The sequence below is a fragment of the Sphaeramia orbicularis genome, chromosome 3 (assembly GCF_902148855.1).
Source record: "Sphaeramia orbicularis chromosome 3, fSphaOr1.1, whole genome shotgun sequence".
NCBI lineage: Eukaryota > Metazoa > Chordata > Actinopteri > Kurtiformes > Apogonidae > Sphaeramia > Sphaeramia orbicularis.
The window spans coordinates 45,962,802-45,981,816 of NC_043959.1; the positions used below are offsets into that span (position 1 = coordinate 45,962,802).

Sequence of the window (19,015 nt, forward strand, 5' to 3'; positions counted from 1 at the left end):
TCTTTGCCATGCTGTTGTAAATATAACATTAGCTTGATATGGGAAATGTAATAATTGAAATGGTTTTTAATTAGGGATAGGTGATCTGGCTCATTTTCTGGTTTGTTTATATCATCAGTGAAAAAAGGTGTTATTTAATTATGTTTATTGAGAAGTGTTGAGGTAGTCCATTTTGACCAACAGGGGTTTGTGTAACATGGTATTCTGCTGCTAGAGGCTGAAGCCTGTGCAGTAATACTGGTTTTACAGAGATATTCAGTCTAAGTTTAACACAATCTTTTAGGTGAAATTAATTGAAAATACTATTTAAAAATCTTTATTTTCAGTAAACTATGTATTAATCAATATTTCTATACCAATTAATACATCTTCTTAATATAATATTTTGTTATAGACTTAATAGTTGCATTGATACTAATATGGGAAATATATACTTGTTAAAAATGATGGTCTTAATTACAGATCTTTGCCACACCCACTTCAGAATTAACCCATAAAGACCCAAACAGACACTGGCAACCAAAATTAACTTCTGATTTAAACTGTTTAATATCTGTTGATCCACTAATTCTTTCAATGCATATAAATAATTGGTGTAAATACAGTTTGGCATCTTTTCATGGTCATCAGATATGACCCATTTGGACATTCAGAGGCTCTGTAGTGACCATGGAAACACTCTCATCTTCTACAACATTGATTCATCAGTGAAACCCATGCAGTTTGATCAATGACAGTGGATGGAGACCATGGGTTTATGTTCAGTTAATGATAGATTTTACTGAAAAAGTCACTTTTTCCTCAGTTTTCTCTGCTTTCGATATAATAACCTTTGAATTTACTCTGAGTTGTAATGAACATCTACATGCTCAATGAATTGAATATAGGAATGTCTGATTTACACTGAAAAAAAAAACCTCAAAGTAAAGAGGAGAAATATTACAGTAAATTGTAATAAATCATTTAAGAAAGGTTCAACATAGAGAAATATTTATTTGTGAACTGCCTCAAAAGAACCACTGGGTCTTTATGGGTTAAATCAGTTGAAACATATTTGGTATGAGTTTCAGTGATGATTTAAACCACAAGAAATCCACATTAAGTGAGTCATAGGAACATTTTTTTTTTTAAATTGTCTTGAATTCTGTATATGATCTGTTTATGATACTTAAAGCCCTGTGATAAATGAACAGACCAAAGCAAATGCACATAACTAACAATTAAAACAATTCAGATCCACAGTCTGGATAAGCATGTACAGTATGTGTGGTCTGAAAAAAGCATAAAGAAATATGTGAAAAGGTTCACTCTGAACGTAATCATCACAGTTTTAATCAGACTCATTCCATATTGTTGTGTCTCAAGTGCACAGAAAAACTCTTGTCTCAGTATTGGGGTAGACAGCCTGTTACCTAGCATTGCAGATTTCCTCTTAAAAACTCTCAGGTTGAGTCTGTTTTTATCAGAAAACAGAAACAGAATTGAGAAGATAAGCCATAATTCAGATAGTGGATTGTGTTTGGTTTAATTAAATTGTAAAATGATATTATAGCTAAAGCACCCTTAATTCTGATTGCCCTTTTCCTCTGTGTTTTTCCTGTAGGTGGAACGGATTGTGGACAAAAGGCGGAACAAAAAGGGTAAGTGGGAGTACCTGATCAGGTGGAAAGGCTATGGAAGTAAGGAGGACACCTGGGAACCAGAGCATCATCTGCTTCACTGCGAAGAGTTCATCGACCAGTTCAACAGTTTGCATCTTCACTCACATAAACGGCCTAAAATTCCAAAAATTCGCGGAGACATTCACAGCCACCCATCAGCTACAGACACCTCCAGAGCTCGTTCTGAGGCCCGGAAGAAGAAAAGGACTTGTGGCCCAGCTGTGGGTGTTAGAGTGGGGGCTGTTCTAGGGATTGGAAGTGGTGGTTCAGGACCCACTCAGAAGCAGAGGAAGGTTAGCGTAGCCAGTGGGAAACGTGCTTTAGGGGACAGAATGAGCAAAACAATGACATATAAGGCTCCTTCTCACTTTGTTCCTCCGGCGAGGGTTCCTCATAATGGACTCCAGAATGGAGAGATGGAACACATGTACAGGACGGCAGCAAGGTCACATCGACTGCCCTCGGACAGAGTGGACGGGGATTTAGGAGATCTGGACACCACTGGACAACAGTTCACCAGTGAGCTAGGTAAGCTTTGGAATGATATGAAAAATAGAAAGGACAGCTGATAACCCAGTACCCAAAACGAGATTTAAATTTACATCTTAATAATCTCATCACTTTTTATCCAGTTTATCTTTGAAGACCATTTAACTGTTCAATGTGTGCTTACCTGAAGCTTATGCAGGCCTCTGTTTTACACTGGGAACCACTCGTTTGTTGATATACAGGGTGGGGAAGCAAAATTTACAATATTTTGAGGCAGGGATTGAAAGACAGTGTATGACCAATTAGTTTATTGAAAGTCATGAGAATTTATTTGCCACAAGAAAATTTACATAATAGAAAATGTTTTTATTCTGTGTCCACCTTCTTTCTCAATAACTGCCTTCACACGCTTCCTGAAACTTGTGCAAGTGTTCCTCAAATATTCGGGTGACAACTTCTGCCATTCTTCTTTAATAATATCTTCCAGACTTTCTCGTAATAGTTTTGCTCATAGTCATTCTCTTCTTTCCATTATAAACAGTCTTTATGGACACTCCAACTATTTTTGAAATCTCCTTTGGTGTGACGAGTGCATTCAGCAAATCACACACTCTTTGACGTTTGCTTTGCTGATTACTCATATGGGCAAAAGTTTCTGAAAAGGTATGGATAATAGTGTTAGGTATGATTATGACATCAATATATGTTTGGTTTCAAAACAATTGACGTAGTGCCTGCTGAGAAAAAAACAACTAAATGTTCATTGTAAATTTTGCTTCCCCACCCTGTAAGCTAACGCCATTTATAAACTAATAACTGTTTCAGATGCCTACATCCATGATAATAGCATGTTCAATATGTGTAATGTGTATGTAGAAGACTTGAGTAGATTTTGTTTCTTTGAAAAAGCACCTTGCTTCCCAGTCTGAATCTAAATCTGCTAATTAGAAATGAATTTGGCTGTCTTCAACAACTGGCTCCAAGCACAATAATGACTCCCACACAAACTTAATTTGAGCTTAAAAGCATGCATACATTTTACATATTAAACCTTTAAAGCTGCTGTAATTCGTCATTTTCATGCAAACAGTTTAAATCAATTTTTATGTGTGAAAGGTGATGTTTATGCTTATATTTTAAATTATTACCCCTTTTAGCTGTTTTTCGACAATAACGAGCATTTTTACCCTTCACTAAAGCAAGAGTATTGCACCCAAAATCTCTGTATTTGTTAAAAAGATTTTTTACCATAGTAGTTTTGCCTATATTATGTGACCTTTACATCCCCTTTTACTGTGTGTAAAGTGGGAACTGTCCCACACTCCAGCATAGTGTAACAGTTCAGTTATTTTTCCAAAGCGACCCCGCTACAACGCACTTTAGGGACACGGGCGGATTAACCATCAGAAGGGGAAAATAACATGAAGACAAAATAAGTCTGTGATTGGCTCTGTATTGGCCTTTTAATCTCCCACACACACCCCACGCTCGAGCACATCCCTGGCAGAGTAAACCCCAAATAAACCGTAAAGCAACCACATAAGCTGGTCAACTACAATCAATCAAATTTTACTTATATAGCGCCAAATCATAACAAAAGTTATCTCATGACACTTTACATATCGAGCCGGTCGAAACCAGACTCTCAAGCCAATTTACAGAAACCCAACAGAATCCTCCAGGAGCAAACACTGGTGAGTGGTGACAGTGGTGAGGAAAAACTTCCTTTTAACAGCAGAAACCTGGAGCAGACCCTGACTCCTGGAGGATGGTCGTCTGCCTTGACCAGTTGGGGTAAAAGAGAGAGGGTAAAGGAGGAGGAAAAGAGAGAGGGGGAGAGAGAGACTGGGGGAAAGGGGGAGAAAGGGGGGAAGTGGGGGGAGACACATGGATGCAATTGATGCACAGATAACTGAACTAGAGTATTAACAGTGGATATACTACTACTACAACAGTTAGTACAAGTAATAGAAACCTCCACCATCTATGGAACTATACGATAAACACTATCACAACTATGTGGATAACAACTCATTTAACACAAATCATTAAACATAACACCACTCAATCCCCCCCAGACCCCAAAGTTCCACACACGCAAACGGTCAATGCAAATCAGTGGCAGGGCAGCCGCAGGCTCTACTCACGGCAACGAACAACACCACCACAGGATCGGCCCACGTTGGTCCCAGCAGCTCCATGGAGGTCAATAATCCAATTGAAAGGGGAAAAGTTTAATCCAGAAAAAGAATTAAATCCACCAATTTAGCTCCGCAGTGTCTCCAGCTCTGGTACGCTTCCAACCTGGTGTGTGACGTCCTTCTCTTCTGTGCATCCACGCACGTGTCATATCCTCTCCTTTTTATACTGACAGCACACGTACATTTTTATTAAATCTTTCACAGAATATAACAAGTGATAAATCAGCACTGTCACCAAGTTCTACATGCAAAACTTTTGGCAAATGAGTAATTTCACTCCTGCTGGAGGTCTTAAAGTGACACATATTCAAACGACATCACTAATATAGGTAATGACCTCTGGGGTCTTCACAATAGTATTGAATTTAGTTCATCCTTTGTATTTCATTAAATATACAAATTGCCAGTTTTATTTTATCTTTTTTTTTTACTTTATAATGCTCAACATTAAAAATCAGACAATTCACCTCAGAGGGTTTTAGTTTTACCCCCTTCAGAGGAGGAATCTTGCTAATAGGACAGGAAGACATTGCAATAGGTGTTTTGTTTAACAAACAATGTACAGTACAGGGTGGGGAAGCAAAATTTACAATATTTTGAGGCAGGGATTGAAAGACAGTGTATGACCAATTAGTTTATTGAAAGTCATGAGAATTTATTTGCCACAAGAAAATTTACATAATAGAAAATGTTTTTATTCTATGTGTCCTCCTTCTTTCTCAATAACTGCCTTCACACGCTTCCTGAAACTTGTGCAAGTGTTCCTCAAATATTCGGGTGACAACTTCTCCCATTCTTCTTTAATAGTATCTTCCAGACTTTTTCGTAATAGTTTTGCTCATAGTCATTCTCTTCTTTACATTATAAACAGTCTTTATGGACATTCCAACTATTTTTGAAATCTCCTTTGGTGTGACGAGTGCATTCAGCAAATCACACACTCTTTGACGTTTGCTTTCCTGATTACTCATATGGGCAAAAGTTTCTGAAAAGGTATGGATAATAGTGTTAGGTATGATTATGACATCAATATATGTTTGGTTTCAAAACAACTGACGTAGTGCCTGCTGAGAAATAACAACTAAATGTTCATTGTAAATTTTGCTTCCCCACCCTGTACTTAGCCATAAAGATCCAACGGTATTTTGTCAGGAGGCCTTAAACTTTGATTGAGGGATGCACTCAATGTGGCATCACTTGTAGCACACAGTACTTACTTTGGTATAATAAATGTCATGTAACATTTTTTTCTGCCCATATTTGCTTACATTTTTCTCCAAGTTCTTGTATTGATTGAAAGTGGGATCACTGCATAAAGTCTTCCCCAGCACATCCCAAAGATTCTCAATGGGGATCAAGTCCATGTGTGAAAATGATGTTTCGTGCTCCCTGAACCACTCTTTCACAATTTGATCCTAATGAATCCTGACATTGTCATCTTGGAATACGTCTTCATCATCAGGAAAGAAAAACTCCACTGATGTTGAAACCTGTTCATTCAGTATATTCAGGTTCAGCTGACCTAATTTTATTTTATTTTTTATTTAAACCACAACTTTTTGAAACCGGGTCCCAGAGTGGATAACTCTGAAATCGCTGGTTTCGTGTTTTCGTCTGTACGACCAAACTGCAACTTTTCTAACATGATGATGTCATAGCCCTGCGTCTCTAACTTTTCGCCCCGGAAGCAAGACGCCACTTCAACAACAATGGTGGACTACAGAATAGTGTTCACGCTATAACAGCTATTGAGCTTATTGGAAATATTGAATCAAAATCTTCGGCTACTCTTTCATTACAATGAGCAACAAACAACTATAGCTAACAATATTCACAACATGCTCTTGGATCTACCGTGGAGAGGGAAAACCAGAAGGAAACATTGGATCAGACCCGGTGGAACCAAGCATGCTTTATGCACATTCTCCACGTCTGCTCCATTTTTTGCAAGAGCATTATAACACCACATACAGGCCTGGCATTTGTACTACATTGTTTTCAGGCGTTTTCAATGGTTTCATGTGGATGCAGATATTTCCTGAAACAACTCTGTGTTTACAGAGCAGTTTTTTGAGAACGACAAAGAAAAAGATTGGATAGGAAAAGATGTGTTATCATGTGGACATGGTCTGAATCACTGCAGTAATTATTCAATGAAAGTAGGAAGTTGAATCAATTTGTTTAATCAAGTCTAGATGAGGATTTAGTTTTTTTTGTCCAGACAGTGTGTGATTAACAAGAGATTGTGGTGATGAACAGAACTTCAGGCAGCATCAGGGATAAGACTGGGGCTTCACTCGTTCAAACAGGGGAACCTAGACCAAAGGACAAGAAAACCAGACGCTCAAGGGGACACAGCACAACATTCAGACAGACGGGGGGTGACACAGCACACACAGGACAGAGACAAACACAAGGAAAAGTAAACTAGTAGGTGGTAGTGATGCACCTTAAATGCTAGTTACCACCCACCATTAGGCAATAAAAGATGGACATAATGGACTGTAAGTTCCAGTGAATCACACAGATTTTTTTGACCCACTGTTGTTACAAAATCTGCAAAGAAGGCATGGAAAGTTATTTTGTACATATTTGCTTTTTACAGAAAAGATCAATTCACATATTACTCTTTTGTCATCATCTGCATGTTAACCCATAAAGACCCAAACATCAATCACTGACCAAAAGCATCCACTGATCTAAACTGTCTAATCCTGTTGATCCATTAATCCTATCAATACATGTAAATAATTGGTGTAAAATTCAGTTTGTCGTCTTTTCATGGTCATCAGATATGACCCATTTGGACATTCAGAGGCTCCGTAGTGAACAAGGAAACACCATCATCTTCTACAACATTGATTCACCAGTAAAACCCATGGAGTTGGATCAATGACAATGGATGGAGACACTGTGTTATGTTCAGTTAATGATATTTTATTGAGAAATGTCACTTTTTTTTTTTTTTTCAGTTTTCTCTGTTTTTGAGAAAATAACCCTCAACTTTACTCTGAGCTTTTATGAACATCTACATGTTCAGTCAATTGCATTTCAGAAAATACCTGATAATCAGTGAAAAAACACAAAATACAGAGGATAATATTACAAATAAATGGCGATAAATCATTTAAGAAAGATTAAATGTCGAGAAAATGTCATTTGAGAACTGACACAAAAGTAGCATTGGGTCTTTATGGGTTAAATGGAACTGTAGTACTTTAATTCAGTATTTTTCTCTGTGACTTAGGCTTGTAATTAAATTTATTTCATAATTGAATAACATAATAACATTTTAGATTATTTAGATATTCTTTTTGAGATGTTCTTTCCTATTTGTAGAACATGATGGCAACTTATTCAGATGATAGACTCCAATTATATTTAACCAGGTGTAAATGCTTATGTTAATAGACCTTGTAACTCCCACTGTGGGTCTTTACTACAGAAGCAGCTGATAACGCCTCTGGATTTCACTCCTGGGTCACAGTCCAGAGCCTGAACCACTATAGTTAATCATTAAATAGACTTTCATTTAGTCATTTCAGCCTCTTTAACAGCAAATCCATGTCTTAAAGTTTTTTTTTTTTAAAGAATCATAGCACATACACCTATTTTGATTTTTCTCACAGTGATATAAAAGTGTTTAAAAAGTGGTGTCCCAGTAGGAGTATCCGATACCTTTTATAATGTTTTCATCCAACACCCAGGAAATACAAAATGTGTATGTTTGTCATGGTGTGCCAGGCTGTTGTGTCTGTTCTTTGTCGATGTTCTACTTCATTCTTGAATTTCACTTCATTGACGGCTGAAGACCAGCAGACACTTTGAAGCTACGGTACAATTTCGCCTTCATTTGATCAGGTCACACGCTTTAAAACTGAAAAGACACCTTGGACTCCCATTGGAAATCCATTAGTTCGTCAGTCATTTCATATCATCACAACTTAATAGTGATCGTAAAACCTCGTCACAGACCTTATTTACAGTGTGTGAGAATATCACAGCTACCAAACTAACCTAATAATTATAGTACTACTAATAATAACCTATAACTCTGGCAGCTATTATGGATCCTAATCTCCTAATCCCCAAAATAGTCACCTGGTCACCTCATTCAGCTCTGTCAGCTCCACTTAATATCCTGCTACACTGTCAGAGAATGTTTTTAAAGAATGAATTCATTGACCTCCTCACTAATGATGAGAAATAATGTCCGCTTTTTTTAAAGAAAAATTAGGAATTTCACCTTTTTATGTCCTGTGTGAAATAATAATGCAATCAAGAGTAGTCCAAGTACAGTGATCCATGCTGTGACATCCCAGATACCACGCAGAGCGAGCACATCACATGGTACGTTAATGATATGCTTGCCCATCGTCAAGCTGCAAGTGTCCAGGCAACAGTAAAAGTACCAAGGGAAATACCTCTCAAATATAAAATATCATCATCATTACCATCACCATCATCATCATCACCACATCTAGCATTCAATCAGCAAAGCATACAACTTCACCAGAGTACACAAAATGAAAAACCATCACATACCGTAGGTCTATGTTACTGAAATATCACAGAAAGCTGAAAATACACAGTATAGATTCATTGCATTGTTAAAGAGGAGTTTGTCCAATCTACATGGTGTATTTTCAGCTTTCAGCTCTAATAGGACTTTTCTTACATCAGCATGTTACTGAAATGTCATAGAACAGTAAAATACACAGTGTACATTTAGCAAACAATCGTATATGTTTAAGGTTTATACATTTTACAATGCACTGAATCTGCACTGTGTATTTTCAGCTTAATATGTTAGTAACGTGCCGATATAAGAAAAGTTATATCAAACCTGTATTATAAAATCCACTTTTTAAAAAAAGACGTACAACTTTTGTGAGTAAATGCAAACTTATATGATGACTGGTATGCGGTAGCTTTGGGTCATGCCCACACTTTGATTGATATTCATTGAATTTATCAAGGCTTCAAAGAGGCAGACAGGAAAAAACACAGAAAAAAGCACTGGATTTCCAGATGACAGTCAGTGAGTCACTATACTCCAGACACATGGTTCACTTTTCCACATCAAATACACAAATATAACATTCATGCCAATTGAAGCTCCACAAAGTCTTCATCAGAAATCTTTAAGAAAAACAAGTCATGTACTTACACAGCTTGGAGTATTCTTAGTCTAAGCCACCGGTTTATCTACACCAGCTGTTTAGATAGTAACACTGTAGGTTGTAGGAAACTGTTACCTCTTTTTTTTTTTTTTTTACTCAAATATTTTTTGCAGCAGAGGATTTCAAATAATTTTTTTTGCAAGTAGATTTTTTTATTCATTGTGTTGGTAGTTTCCTGATGTCTACAGACACTGATTCAGACAGATTCAGGACTGTTGTGTCAACTCTGTTTTGTCTGTGTCAGGCTCCCCGCTGGTGAATGGAAAGATGCATCTGCACAGCTCAGTAAAGCGGAAGCTGGCGGAGGAGAAAGGCTACTCGTTCGACAAGCGACTCAGGTACAATGTGCGACAGAACGAGAGCAACTGTCGATTCAGAGATATCGTGGTCAGGAAAGAGGAGGGCTTCACACATGTGCTGCTGTCCAGCCAAACGACAGACAACAACGCTCTGACACCCGAGGTGAGAACAACATACGTACTGTTTATGCACAAATATTCTTCTCTTGCTTGAGTTTTGTGTCAAAGTAGCGGTAAGTATTTGCTCTTTCTCCCTTGAAACTTTTCATTAAGTGACTATTTTGTCTTTTATCTAGATTCATTATGGTTTTATGTTTCTCGTCTATGTATTAAAGGAGTGATATTTTGCTTTTTTAAATGGAATTATGCATTTTAAAACATTTTCCTGTGGTCTATATAAACTGTAAATGCTATGCTTGGGTCTAAATTCTTCATTAATTCAACTCCACAGGTCCATCTTCAACTCTATTTCTGAATAATGACACCAGAAAGGTCGTTTTGAGCGCTGGCCCTTTAAATGCACATGAGCCCCTTCACACCCCACCCCCTCCAGGTTGTTGACTGTGCTGCTCTGTCCAGCTCAGCCACTTGTGTTCGTTAATACAACCGACAACTGAACATTTTAGGTAATTGGTTCGAAGTTTGGACAGATTTTCGGTATGGACTATAACTGCTGCTGCGGACAAAGAATTATGTCGTACTCGGAGTAATGTTCATCTGAAGTCTTGACCTTAGATGTGCAAATGTTGTGACGTAATAAGTTATAGACGTAAAAAATTAAGTGGGAATTAAAACAGGTTGTAGAAATCCACTTGATTTTTGCCAAAATGAATATAAAGATTGCTTTGCAACACCTGGAGGGTTAAAATTCAAACTTTTTCAACTATTAGGGTTCAAATACACAAATAAATGTACCAAAGACTAATACAAGTGGGTTTAGCAAAATATGACCCCTTTAATGTATAAATATCTACTTTTAATCCCTTATTTTTTTTAACTGTTTCTCAGTTGCTGAAAATAAGTGTGTGGAGAAAAATCTATTTGAAATGTTCCTCTGTAAGTGCTGTACAGATGCCCCAGAGCTATCCACTAACTCCCAAAAACTGCTCCAGGGGAGCTTATCAGTCGGCAAATTTTAGAAAACTGTGGATTTATTTGACAGCTGCCAGGTGTGAATAGGTTTAACTGCAAGTCTGACACGGGGCATTACTCGAAAACAGGATGTAGACTCAACCAAAAAAAAAGTTAGAAAATAGCTTTTAGACCTTTGCTAATGTCTCTGTACTAACACAAAGTTTCCCAAAATCTGTCTCTTACTACAAGTAGAGCAATTAGGAGTCCATATAATCCAGCATTGTGCCATCTGTGTTACTGCAGCAAAATGCCAGCTCAACTGGTGAGGGACTTGTGCAGAAAGTTCATGGAGGAGAACAGTGTGCAATTAACCAGGATCCCAAAGACAGCAATACAGTATTTCCAATAAGTTTCACTGCTAGCTTTTTACTCAACTTACACTTCTTGATACTGCAATTTAAGAACATTTCTCTTTTTTCAAATTATTTTCAGATAATTAAAGATTTTCAGAAGGTTTATTGACTGCCATCATCTGTGGTGTTTTGCTCATATGATAAATTGTGTAAGGGCTGAATTTCGACACCTGCAGAAAGAATCAAATACTTAGAAATTAAAGTCTAATCAGTTTTTATACTTCCGCACTTGTGACAGCTGTATTTTGTCTTCATTTGGTTTGTACATTTATCCACTTCTTGTGAATGCCATACCAAGAATTAGGAAGTACTAATAAATTTCTTCATATTTAGCCAAATGTTTGATGTTAGATTCAAGGATGAAGTGATTATTAACAGATCGCTGTTTCTGTGACCCCACAAAACACACTGTTGGCATAAGTAAAGAATTCTTACACAAACCAGATCAGTAACATGTTAAGAAAAATTGCTGGGCAATATAATGAATATGTTCAGCATATTGGGCTTAATGTAAGTGGGTGGTCGTACATGACTGTACCACAAACATCGAGTTAAACTTTTATTCACTTAGACAAACTTTGTCTTCCAAGAGGTGATATGTGAAACAGAGCAGAACATGTAGACACATTTAAAATCACATCATGCAACATTAAAGAATAATCAAACTCAACTAAAACAGCTACCTAAGATGCCATTACAGTCAATAATAGCAAGTGCTTATCAATACTGCATACCAAATGAGGACATAAAAATAAATGAATGTTCCCATATGCTGTTCTGTACATTTCCCCTGACTCCCATTACTAACTCAACTTCTTCAACTTTCTATTCATGGGAATAAATGGGTTTTTGGCACAGTTTGTGCTGATAGTGAAAATCTAAACCTCTGACCAGAACAGAGTGGCTGGATGAGATGTATCACTGCTGAGTTTAGCTGCCTCCTCCATCAGCTCCTTTCTCGATTTTTCCCACAGGTCTCTTTGATTTTTTAATTTTAATTTTTTTTTTTTTTTTTGCTATGAGCGATGCCTCTCATTGACTCACATTTATTTCAAATGGACTGAGTACCAGTGTATTTTACAGAGTATAGAGTCATAATTAATGTTACTAGTCTTGTGGGTTTATTGAAGCCCTTTTATATTGATCTGTTAGAGCCTATGAGCAAGTGTTTGGATAGTCCACTTTAAGCTGCAGGGGAATGTGTAACATGCTGCTTCTGTATCATCCTGCCAACTGAGAGCGAGTTCAGATCATCCCCAAATGTCTTTACAGTAGAAATAACAGAGATCACTGACGATGAGCTCAGAAAGTCATAGTGGAAAATGTGAACTGTCAGAGAAGACTGTTTGCAGTAACAGTGAGTTTTTACAGTGTGTAAAAGTGTAAAATATTTTAGGATGGGAAGCCTAAATGTGCTGTTACATGCCCTGTCGTGTTTTATAGCACCTCTTGCAGTTCAACACAAATATGACTCGGTACTACGTCTGGTTAACTTGTTCGTAATGTTTAAGTTAAAACAGTGCAGATGATGTGAAACATAGCTTTATATTGCCAGTGTTTATGAGATTTTCATTTACTCATTCACATATATTCATGTATACCAATAAGCCATAACATTATGACCACTGACAGGAGAAGTGATAACTGACAATAATACTGATTGAGCTCTGTATGAGTGTATGATCACTTTCATATGCTTTTTCAGAACCGTTAGGCTTGCTGTTTTTGCTGATATAACAACCTTTCTTTATTTTGTGTCATGTATTTACAGACCCAAGTGCATTATTGAAAGCAAATACTTTTTCATACTGTAGGTCTTGTATTGTGAGTGTTTTTGTGACATATTTTATGACTTTGGGGTAAAATTGATATTTGTAGCCAATGAACAAAAATAATACATTGTATATCAGCCAATATTAGGGGTGTAGCGGTGCACTTGTTTGGACCAAACCGTTTTTTCAGGGCGTTTGATACAATACAGAGGTGTCGTGAACGAATACACGTAGCTTATGTGAAGAACACACACATGGGAAGCAGGGTGGCCACAAGCAGAACCCATGAGTCGGGTTTCCCCTATATACATTCAGCAGCTGCGCTGCACCGCAGAATTGTCCGTGCCACTGCAAAAAACACAAAACAACACTTCTGAGGATGGAGCGCCGATGGATGGGGGAGTTAAACATGACAACAGAGAGTATAACACACCAACAGAAGCCAGGCTGGCGAAGCGTGTTAAGTTTCACTTTCAGTTTTTGGTAGTTGCGGAGCACACACACACACACACACACACACACACCCCCGTTGGTCTCCTTCGCTGTACTGAAAGCTTGTAGAAAATGTGTCAAACCAAAGACCCCTATATCGAAAACATACCGAACTGACATTTTTCTGTAACATTACACCCCTAGCCAATATCTATGAGGGTGTATTTTTGTCCTTATAATCCATCCCTATGAAGTGGTGACATTTCTGTTGAAGATCAACTTCACTTTTCAACTCCATGATTAAAAAATCTGTTCTTAAAATTGTGCCATTTTGCAATTCAAATGCCTGATAACCCAGATTTAACTATTTAGAGCTGAGTTTAGATTGCTGCATATTTTTAGAAGCCCTTTTGATTAGGCCTGATGATTCGCCAGCTGAGTCGACTCTATAGGTGTTAAGGTTCATTATCAGAGCCATGCTGTGTTTGCCTGACTTTTGACGTCTTTTCTGTGTCTCCTCAGTAGTTTGTCACTCACAAACTCCATGTCTGTCAAACTCCCTCAATGCAATCAACATTTAGTGGTGCAACATTGTAATATATGTATCGGTTGCACTGTGATGATATGGATCATTGTAAATGAAGAGTGACAGTTCAGTCAAACTTTAGGCTTTACATCTGTAGGACTAAATATGTTTAAATGTCTCTTGATTCTGATTGGTTTACCTTGTGGTTATCTAAACTGGGTGCTCATTTCCTCCCTCCCGTCACATAAAGCTGGTCTATTTACATTTTCTAGCCATTATTAGTCACTTCAGTTAAATGCATCTTGGACCATTGACAGTGGGCGTTGCAGGCTGTGATGCAATGTTTTGTGCACGATGCTCAGTACTTCACAGGAGCTGAAATGACCTAAACACATGTGTGTACTTTCATGTGTGACAGTAAGCCTGTAAGCTGTGGGCTTATCAAACAGCTCCGATGGCTCTTTCTATGTCTCAGACTCTTTAAAGCTGCAGGAACAAGGGAGTCTGTGGCTGTGCTCACTGAACAGCTTTAGCTTAGAAAATCTTCAAAAATATCCCAGTATATTTGTCATCCAAAAACTTGAGGCTCGCTTTATGTGAGAAATTCCCCTGAGCTCCTATTATGTGCTACCTCCTCTGTCACCTCTCTGGCCTTACACAATGTACCTTTTTCCTTTATAGTACTATACTACTAAAAATGCTTTTGAAATTTGGGTTTTTGTCATTCTTTCTACCTATTTATCAACCTGTGCACATTATAAACATCCTTAAATTATGATATCTGGCTAAATGTTGTCTTTACAGGGTATCTAGATGTATATCGAAACAGTGTAGATCTTAACCTCTGTTATTAAAAGGGGTATATGTGTATTTCTGTGTTAAAGTCTTAAAAATATGACCTATAAATATCAGTGTTCAGAATAAACAGGTATGAAGTTGAGCTAAAGATGTCAGTGTATTGTATTGTAGAGATTAGGGATGCAGCGGTACTTTGGAAAACCGTGTACCCTTCGGTCTGCCCTGCACGGGACAATCTGCCCATATGGACTGCGGGATTTTGGTTTTACAATTTCTTTCTCTCTCTCTCTGTCTCTCTCTCTCTGTCTCTCTCTCTCTCTCTCTCTCTCTCTCTCTGTCTGTCTCTCTCTCTCTCTCTCTCTCTCTCTCTCTCTCTCTGCCCCTATGAGAGAGACAGCGGACAGAGAAGCTTTAGACTCAACTCACATCAGAGTCCTGCGCAGGTCCACCATTTTTCCAAAACCGGCACCCGCCCGTACTCGTGCACATTACACCCGCAACCCAACCCGTGATTAAACACATTGTCTACACAGTAACACACTTTTAAGTTCACGTGGGTCCCTGACCTGGTGCAGGACTCTGACACACATACGATACCATGACATGCTATTACAAGGAAATGCGTATAGTAGATAACTGTGGTGTTTTTATCCCGCCGTTTTCTTTTACATCCCTATGCAGAACAGGAATTAATTTATTTATAAAAGCTCCCTTTGGGCCTTATGTGTGCACGTGTCTATTTTGTACTATTGTATACAAGTAGTCAAGAAATAAGAATGGGTTCTATTGTTCCGTACAGAAAGTGTTATTTTATCCAGTACATTGATATAATTAGTTTCTACTGCAAAATTCAGGTTTTTCTGACAAGCAAAATAAAAGTATAATTTTGGGAGAGAAAAACTGTTTTCTTTACGCACAAAACATGTACCGAAACCGAACCGAAACTGTGGCCCAAAAATCAAGGTACAGACCGAACCGTGGGCTACCTGTACCATGGCACCCCAAGTAGAGATTAATCTGTTCACATTGACAAACCAAAAGATTTATGTGACCACTAGAGGGAGTAGTGAGTCACTCTGTTGGTCTCCCATAGTGAGTAAAACTAACACCATAGGGCCTTTGATCAAAGTGATGAGATGGGATAAGAACTACTAAGAAATAACTTTTAGTCTTAGAAAGTGACAAAGTGGTTAAAGCTAGAAGTACTGTTGTAGTTTTCACCACCGGACATAGCTGTAAGTGAAAAGAATGGTGTTTAATGTTGCATTTCCTCTACACAGGCAAGTTTGATTATGAGGTTTAGCAAGGTATACACTCATTATGTGATGTTATTATCTTTGCTAAATTCACTGTTTGTTAATCCATGGTTTAGGCTAAACTGACAGTTTTGACCTTGTTTGGACAATTCTAAACAGGTCTTTAATGCATCTATTAACAATACAAACTGAATACAAAATGGAGGTGATTTGTGAATTTACTGTGGCTGTTTCCTGTTAAAAAAACAGAGCTAAGCTAACGGCTATAATGTAAACTATCAGCTGATGAAGCATATGAAGATTACAAGACATAGGGTGTATTTACACCTGGAAAGTCCTTTGGTCAGCTTATTTGATTTGGATGGAATGCAGACTTTTTTTTCATTTGGGTCGGATCGCATTCTCATTGCACTTTTTGCTAGTGGACCAAAATTTGTAAACAGAAGCAAACATGTGACGAACTGCGCTGGCATTGGACAGAAAAGTTGGGGGCGGGATGAATCAGAGACGGCGGGTGTTGATGAAAACAAACATGGAGGTCTTACATGCAGTTATCATTTTTCAGAATATATATTCTATTTTTACAGATATAAATTTACCAAAATAATGCTAACTGTGAACAGCTCATTCGGAGCCAATTTCATAACATGGGGATCTGACCAAATGTCACTGAGACATTCAGTCTCCTCTTTGCTCCACGTCTGTCCACAGCTTATGGCTGCTGCTGTTAGCTCTGACTAGCCGTACGGCTCAGGTACTTCCAGCAGCTACGGTGGCTTGTCAAGCGCAAAAAGGCGCATGGTTCCTTGATTTGTTTAGCCTCGAGGACGGTTATAGTTACACCAGAAGTGAAGCGGCCTAGAGTCCGTTTGGTTTGATTGACTGATTGTTTGCTTGTTTGATTCGAATCAGACTTTGCATGTTTGTATTCGCACCTAAAAAAAATGTCAGGACTTTCCAGGGAAATGAACTCTGGTCCATTTTAAATGGGCCAGACGAAGTAGTTGTGAATAGACCCATAGTATTATCTTGACAGATCAACAAAATAAACAGCTATGAGTTTTTGTTTTAAGAAGAAAACTTGATGATACCATAATACAAATGTGTGTTAACAATGAGCCTTATGGTTTATTCAGTGAGCGATCCAGTCTGTGGATACATAGCGTTGATTAGTTGGTGGTATTTATAGCTTCTTCTGGTTTGTTGATTTGTCTCTGCTGTTGAGAGTTTGGAATTTTAATATTACATATAATGCCTTTAAATATTTATAGGAAACACAGCAACACTATGATTGTGTAAAATAAAACTTTTTCAAATAGCTGGAAACACAAACCATGTCCATCAGTGTACACCATAGTCCAGCATCTGCAGGCTGAAGGGGTTCACTGACTGCACACCTGTCTGTAATAAAGCACTAATTAAGAGAGAAAATAGCCCTAATCAGAATGTTGGCAAAAGGACATTTTGACATTTTACACCAGGGGAGCAGCAGCAGGTGTAAATAAAAAACACTGATCTTGAAGTGTCAGGGTCTTGGTGTTGTACAGGACGTGAATGCAGCACAAGAACTGTTAATGGTGTTTATGAAATCTGTGACATGTCAAAATGTTCTCTGTGAAAAAAACCTCATTGTCCAGAAAGTTTAGGTCTTTTTTAGGCCTCCGTGACTTTAAAAAGAGCTCGATCTTTGCACTTTGACAAATGTTGACAAGTCCACTAGCAAATAGCAAATGTAAGTGATCAGCTTTTAAGTGCAGTCATAGAGATGCAGTCCACTTCCAGTCCTATCTGTGGCTGGTAATTTTCCGAGTCATCTTTAGTAAGTAAACACATACAAGGAAGTATTTGCCAGTAGATGTTGTCTCGCTAGTAAATTACAAGATATATAATAAAGAAATAAGAAAAATAAAATAAAGAAAAAAAATTACTCTATATATGTATAAACTCTATATACATACAGTGTCAATGTATTTTTATTTGATAACTAATGCATGTTTTTGCAAACTGTAGATGCTGCATTTGTTTGCCTCCAAATGTCCTTGTTGCCTATGATCAGTGCACATGAATGTCACTTTGACGTCTCTTTTCTGTTTCACAGATTGGAATCAGCATCTGTCGGTCTATTTTTTTTTTTTTTAACGTCACAGCTTTTTAATTCACCTTGGTAGAATGACAGTTAAGTCACACAGACACAGAGAAACCCACACAGCATCCATTTAAAACTGAGGACAGATTATGTGCTTGGTGAAACACAGAGAATTAAGTTCACATTGGGGGTGAATGGTTAATATGGGTAAGGGGGGATAATCTGATTAAAATGCAGCAATAATGTGCAGATTGACGGTAGAGACAGTAAAGTGGCGGTGTGGGGTTGGCATTTCAGGTCAGCTGCTCCGTACTTGATCACAGATGAGACAAAGATGTGTCTGGTGATGCTGAATGATGTAGTGTTGACATGGGTTAGGGGGAACCTCTCTTCATAGACCACAACAATAGCCCTATTTCTTTGACGTTACCATAATGCAGATATCTTGAGTTGACAGCTGACCAATAAGACGTGACTTTATGGAATGGAATGTGCCTCGGCTGTTTCATTAATCAGCATTTTAGCAGGTTTAAATGGCAAGTTATTTATAAAAATCATGTTATATAGGAGGGTGACACGGTGGTGCAGTGGATAGCATTCGTACCTCACAGCAAGAAGGTCCTGGGTTCGATTCCAACACCAGTCCTGTCCAAGGTGGGACCTTTCTGTGTGGAGTTTGCATGTTCTCCCTGTGTCTGGGTGGGTTCTCTCTGGGTACTCCGACTTCCCCCCACCATCCAAAGACATGTACTGATAGGTTAATAGGTTAATCTAAACTGACCGTAGGTGTGAATGTGAGAGTGATTGTCTCTATATGTTCAGCCC

At 38.0% G+C, this 19,015-nt stretch overlaps 1 protein-coding gene across 1 annotated transcript in view; it reads left to right on the forward strand.

Annotated features, from left to right (window-relative positions):
• LOC115414686 (chromodomain Y-like protein 2) overlaps positions 1-19,015 on the forward strand; it is a 52,208-nt gene that overhangs the window by 25,549 nt on the left and 7,644 nt on the right. The window contains exons 2-3 of the mRNA XM_030127937.1: positions 1,604-2,189; positions 9,779-9,996. Coding sequence (XP_029983797.1) covers positions 1,604-2,189; positions 9,779-9,996 — 804 coding nt within the window. The remainder of the gene's footprint in view (positions 1-1,603; positions 2,190-9,778; positions 9,997-19,015) is intronic.